This window comes from Lathyrus oleraceus, chromosome 4 (genome assembly GCF_024323335.1).
Source record: "Lathyrus oleraceus cultivar Zhongwan6 chromosome 4, CAAS_Psat_ZW6_1.0, whole genome shotgun sequence".
Taxonomy (NCBI): domain Eukaryota; kingdom Viridiplantae; phylum Streptophyta; class Magnoliopsida; order Fabales; family Fabaceae; genus Lathyrus; species Lathyrus oleraceus.
Window position 1 is genome coordinate 403,820,939 of NC_066582.1, and position 5,910 is coordinate 403,826,848.

The window sequence follows — 5,910 nt, forward strand, 5'->3', positions numbered from 1 at the left end:
CTCATGAGTTGTCTATCTTGCAAGTAGAGATGGCCAAGAATAGAAATCGGCAAGGTGACCGCTACCGTGGGCAAGGCCGAGGCTTTGGTCGACATTGATTTCTCATTCACCAAGTTCTACCCTTTCTCTTGCTTTTATCTTCTGACATTGAGGACTATGTTGGATTTAAGTGTAGGGGAGGTGATTTATCACTTTCATTTATTTCTATTGTTTTTATATTTCCTTTTACTTGCTTTATGCTATTTTCCTTTTAGTATTTCTTTAGTTATTTTATTTTTTATAAAATAGTGTATGTTTTGAGTCTTTGCATGTGTTGTTGAGTCATTTATGTGTGGTTTCCCATTGTTTGTTGAATTTCCTGTTTTCTTGAGCCCTACCAAAAAAATTGAAAATACTTAGGGAGCTTATTTCATTTCGAAAGTATATAGGTTGTGAAGAAGTGAGGCTAGGTCGGGGAAATTTGGGAAAATCCGACAAAACCGGTATTGTCCTAACACCTCAAGCCTCCCAATTATACATGTTAGTTTAAATCCTTTTTGAATTTTAGTCTTAAGCTTCTATTTGTAAAAAATCTTTAATGTAGTTTTAATATCCAGTCAGCCATCATCTATAGGCACACATTTGAGTTGGTTTGGTCGACGAATAATAAGTGAATGATCTCGTGCTAATAATTGAATAAAAAAGTGATACCATATTTACCAAGTTAGGTGACCCTCACCCGGTCACTTAGTCTAACAGGTGGTTGAACTTGCAAAAAGAAAAAATGTATATCTTTGAAAAGGAAAAAAGAAGAGAAAAAAATGAAAATCCAATGAGATTTTATTTTGATCATAATCACTAACAAACCGCCTGCCATGTGTGTACGATAAAGGGCCTTAATATGACTGTCACGAACGAAAGAGGATTAGAAAAAATAGAGAAATTAGAATTTTATTCAAAGGCATGATTGAAACTAATATGCATATGAGGGAGACTTGTGTCCACAAGAGTGGTTTGTGTTGTTACAATGCCCTTAGTGTTGCATTAATACGTATTAAATCGATCCTAGCCGAGCTAATCTTCATCATCCATGTATATTATCGATAATTTGCTTTTCCTTATGTTTTTTCTATCATGTTGTTGCATTACATTAATTTTATGCTAGCTGACTTACTTGAGGACAAACAAGGGTTCAAGTGTAGGGGAGTTTGACAACTCGGAAAAGTATCACATTTCTGACTCGATATACATGCAATTTTGAGTCTTTTTATCTTTATTTTTATAGGTTTATGTTTTAACTTGTCCTTTGTTTCAGGTATTTTGGTTGCAAGAATGATCGTGCGAAACGGCGAAAACATGAGCAAAAATCAGGTTCTGCACTATCATGACACCCACCTTGTTGTCATGACGTCTGTTGCGATGTGGAAAAGTGAGGTCGTCACCACTAGAGGATAAAACCAAAAAAAGTCAAGCTCCATAACGAGTATGGTCGTCATGACCATGACACCCATAATGGCTTCCCGCTCGTGACTACCAAAGGCGTCATGACCATGACATCCGTCATGGACCTTGCTATTCAGATTTTTTTGGCACATTGCAGACTTGCCCATATTTTTTCACTAATTTCTACATGTTATAGTACATCCTAATACAAACATTTATCCTATAAATAGGTCCTTAGAGTTCAGTTCTCAGAATCCAAGTGTTTAGAGTTTTAATTTAGGCAAAAACTCAGTATTTATAAAGCAACTATCTTCTCACACTGAGAAATAATTGCATCTTAGATTAAATTTTTGAAACTTTCTAAACAGTATTTGAGTCGTTCTCATTGTAATCCTGTCGGCATCAAAATTTCGGAATTTAATTTGAAATTTATTCAATACTTGTTTTTGGAGCAATTCAATTTACATTACATATAGTAGGTTTTTATTCTACTTGTTTTTTCTACTACTACTACTACTTTGCATGTGCCTATATTATATTATTATTATCATGATTATTAGGATTAATATGCTTTACTATTTTTGTTTTGTTTTAAATATGTTTGGCTAAACATGTCGAGTCTAGAATGTGAGGACCGTCGTACCGACGGTGCTCACATTTAAGTTGTAAAAATTATGATTAATCAGGTACTATTTAATGGCTAAAAATATTTTTTGTTTTTATAAATTTATTTAATGCGAAAGGCAAAACATAGAGATATCGATTCTGATTCGAAAGAACATAACCTGTATCAGACTTAGAAAATTTTCAGTTTTTAATTATTAACACTGCGCAAGTATCTTTTTAATTAATTAAGCGAAATTCAATTTTCAAAAACGTGATTTTAAGAGCTTAAACGGACACGCGAAAGCGGGCGTTGAAGCGCTTCAAATCCGGTGTTTGACGAGCGAAAGCCGACAACACCTTTAAACTAATTTTTCTACGTTAAGCAATTTTTTAAGTAATTAAAAGAATTTAATTTCCAAAAACATAAGTTTTTCTCTTTAACACGCAAACCACGCGAAAGCGGCCGATATAGATTTTAAGCTGAAATTCGATTTCAACTACCCTAAAACGAGCACATCATTTAAATTAATTCATTTTATTTACAGGAAAATTGTCTCAACTTAATTCTAATTAATGACTTAGTGAGCACTAGAGATCGACGTAAGCCATATTCCGGTCTCCTGTCTTATAAATTATTTTTACAACTTAGTTTAATTCTTTTGCACTTAAAACTATTAATTATCATCTTAGATTTACATAGTAGCAATAGATAACTTTAGATTGAAAATCGGACTCTATGGGTTTGATAAAATTTTATATTACTAAGATATTTTTGTGCACTTGCGGACGTGTCATACTTCAAGCTAGTCGGATTCAGAAGAGAAATAAGACACAACTTATTGGGATTTTGTAGAATATGTTAGGGTTGGTGGGGAATATGAAGTGTACGATGACAATGAAGATGAACAGAAACCAATGAATGATAAGAAAAATGGAGTGAACTTTGATTTGCATAAAAAGAGGTTAGTCACTATGGAAGATGAAGGGGAGGATAAAGTGGACAACCTAGGAAGCCTGACGAATATGAGAAGGTTCAGCAGACGATAAAGTGGTGAAACATAGGAATAAATCTAAGGATGATGAGATAGGGCAGCGGAGAATTTTGCCTAACAGCGTAGTAAGAGGAGCCAATCCTCGAAAAGAAACTAATATCAAAGATTATGGACAAATGTCAAAATGGGGACCCTTCCCTTTTTAAATTAGGGTCAGCTAATTCATAAGGTTTGGAGACCTAACTTGTTCATGTGGTTATTTCAGTTCGTAAATGTGGGTCGGGTATTTTGAAAAAGGCTTTGTTATCTAACCAAAGCCCACAAGGCTTTAAAAAATTAAGTGAAGGCCCATTTGAAGATGTCCACAAAAAGTACCAAGAACAAAAAAGCAATGAATCTTTCATCTTCCAAAAATCACACTGATTCCATTAAGTCCACTGATTCCTCAACAAATTTTTAGGAGGATCTTTAATATGTTGCGATTTAATCTCAAACTCCGATGTTGTGAAAGGTAAGAATCGGTTCATATTAAACTCTAATTTGGAGGTTTCCTCGAAAATTTGGAAGAAGGAGGTGAAGTTTTGGATTTATCATTATTCAAAGCTGCTAAGACTATCATTCAAGTTAGCATGTCCATTCAACTCAATTTTTTGTAGGGAAGTGATGCGTTGAAAAGGAAAGTAAGATGGGATGACGCGTTCAAGACCAAAAAATTAGGGGGATCGGTCTAAAACATTCCGCATTATTTAATATGTCACTACTTAGTAAATGGTACTGGTGTATCTTAAATGAGAAAGACAACCTTTGCTCAGATTTGCTAACACACTTGTATTGAAATCTAATTCATAGCATCCTTGATCATGAAACTGGAAAGAAAATGAGAAGTGAATCTTTGTGGTGGAGATATTTGAAGATGATGGGGAAATGCAATAAAGATGATCTGAACAGGTTCAACTATTCTGTGAGTGGAAAATTTGGCAACAGAAAAACAATTGAGTTCTGGAACCTTTGTTGGATTGGAGCACAACCTTTGACTATTTGTTTTCCGAACTTGTTTTAAGCAGCTGCGACTCTGAATAGTCATGTTTCTGACATGGGCTACTGGACAAACGCGAAGTGGACTTGTTTTAATTCAATCTTTTGCTTTAAAAAAAATCTTTTATTTAATGAAAAATACATTTTAAAATACCCAAGAGTACTTAGAAGATGGTGGGGGCTTTTAAAAGATTGATTTTATTATAAACAAACAAATGTTTTAGAACTAATACAAAAAGTAGTCAAAATACAACAAATTGAAAAACAATTAGAAGGGTAAAGAAGAGCACACAATCTAAGAATATATCAATACTACTCCTACAAGTTCTGACTTTGTTTATGATCCACAAGACTTACAAGTTACAACATAATCTCCTAGAAAAAAAACATAACAGAACAATTCATACAGATATGGCACCATCGGCAGTTATCAAAGTGGCAGCTTTGTCTGGTTCCCTCAGAAAATATTCATACAACTCAGGCCTTATCCGTGCCGGTTCAACTTCACTCTCTATCTCTTTCTTCAATTCTTTCATCTTTCATATGTTTATAAATTGTTGTAATTTTGATTTTGGTTTACGATGATTGAAGCAATTGAGTTGAGTAAAGGATCCATTGAAGGTATTGAGATTGATTTCATTGATATTTCAACTTTACCCATGTTGAACACCGATCTTGAGAAAAATGGAACTTATCCACCACTTGTTGAAGCTTTTCGCAACAAGATTCTTCAAGCTGATAGTGTTCTTTTTGCTTCTCCCGAGTATAATTACTCTCTCACAGGTACCTTCTTTAAGGGCATCCATTGATGAAATATACATGCATGCTTATTTCAAACTTTACCATTGTTTTGTGTTAGCTCCATTGAAGAATGCAATTGACCGGGCATCTAGACCTCAAAATGTTTGGGCCAACAAAGCCGCTGCAATCGTAAGCGCCGGAGGAAACTTCGGCGGAGGAAGATCGCACTATCATCTACGCCAAGTCGGAGTGTATACCGATCTTCATTTCATCAATAAACCCGAGTTCTACCTTAAAGCTTTTGAGCCCCCTGCAAAGTTTAACGATGATGGCGACTTAATCGATGAAGAGGCCAAGAACATGTTAAAACAAGTTCTTTTATCTTTGCAAACATTTACTCTTAGACTTCAAGGCAAAAACTGAGCCTTAAACTTACTCTAATGCACCAGAAAATGTTCAATTATGCTTTTGGATTTTGGAAATGCCAATGTGATTCACAATGTTACATTAAAACAATTATATGTATAAGTATGTTACTAGTACAAATATTTTATGTTTCTCTTCAAGGAGATTGAAATTCAACTATTTATATTAAACAATTTCAGCAAATTATATATATTTCTTGAAGAATTTTTATTTCATTTTTTAGAGGAGAAACCTTCAATAAATTTTTAGAAAAATGGTTCAACCATAGTTCATAAATTAGTATCAAATTTTAGTATGTTAATTAATATATAGGGTGGCAGTATTCATAGCTTAAATTTATGTTAATTAATAGGTAGGTGGCAATATTTATAGCTTAAATTGAAAGTGACGTTAGGCCCAAGGTGTAGTCACATAAAAAAAATCAAGTGGAATGCTTTTCCCATTCTAATGAATGATGTCACATCATAGTAAAAAGTCTATAATGTCCCTCTGAACATCCATATTTTAACCATTTCTCATATCAAATTGAGGAGACACTTTTTTTATATTAAAATTTAATTCGGAGATGCATCTCCATATGTAAAAAAAGTGTGTTCGGAGATGCATCTGTATAAACACTATTTATTCAAATGTTGGTGAGTGGTCTAAAGATGCATCTCCTGACGCTTTTCTTTCATATCCTGCGCTA

The 5,910-nt window shown here is 33.9% G+C and overlaps 1 protein-coding gene across 1 annotated transcript; it reads left to right on the top strand.

The window, feature by feature from the left end:
- Positions 1 to 4,259: 4,259 nt before the first annotated feature.
- On the top strand, positions 4,260 to 5,362 carry LOC127075695 (NADPH:quinone oxidoreductase). The gene is made up of 3 exons (XM_051017156.1): positions 4,260 to 4,551; positions 4,647 to 4,838; positions 4,915 to 5,362. The coding sequence occupies exons 1-3, from the start codon at positions 4,395 to 4,397 to the stop codon at positions 5,217 to 5,219; spliced, it is 654 nt and encodes a 217-aa protein (XP_050873113.1). The 5' UTR covers positions 4,260 to 4,394; the 3' UTR covers positions 5,220 to 5,362.
- The last annotated feature ends 548 nt before the right edge of the window (positions 5,363 to 5,910 follow it).

What these genes read in the sequence shown, in the direction of transcription:
- LOC127075695 (XM_051017156.1), top strand. Translation starts at nt 4,395, where the DNA reads ATGATCCACAAGACTTACAAGTTACAACATAATCTCCTAGAAAAAAAA. An exon ending in CTCAGGCCTTATCCGTGCCG is followed by an intron (nt 4,552 to 4,646) that starts GTTCAACTTCAC and finishes CGATGATTGAAG; the next exon opens with CAATTGAGTTGAGTAAAGGA. An exon ending in GTATAATTACTCTCTCACAG is followed by an intron (nt 4,839 to 4,914) that starts GTACCTTCTTTA and finishes GTTTTGTGTTAG; the next exon opens with CTCCATTGAAGAATGCAATT.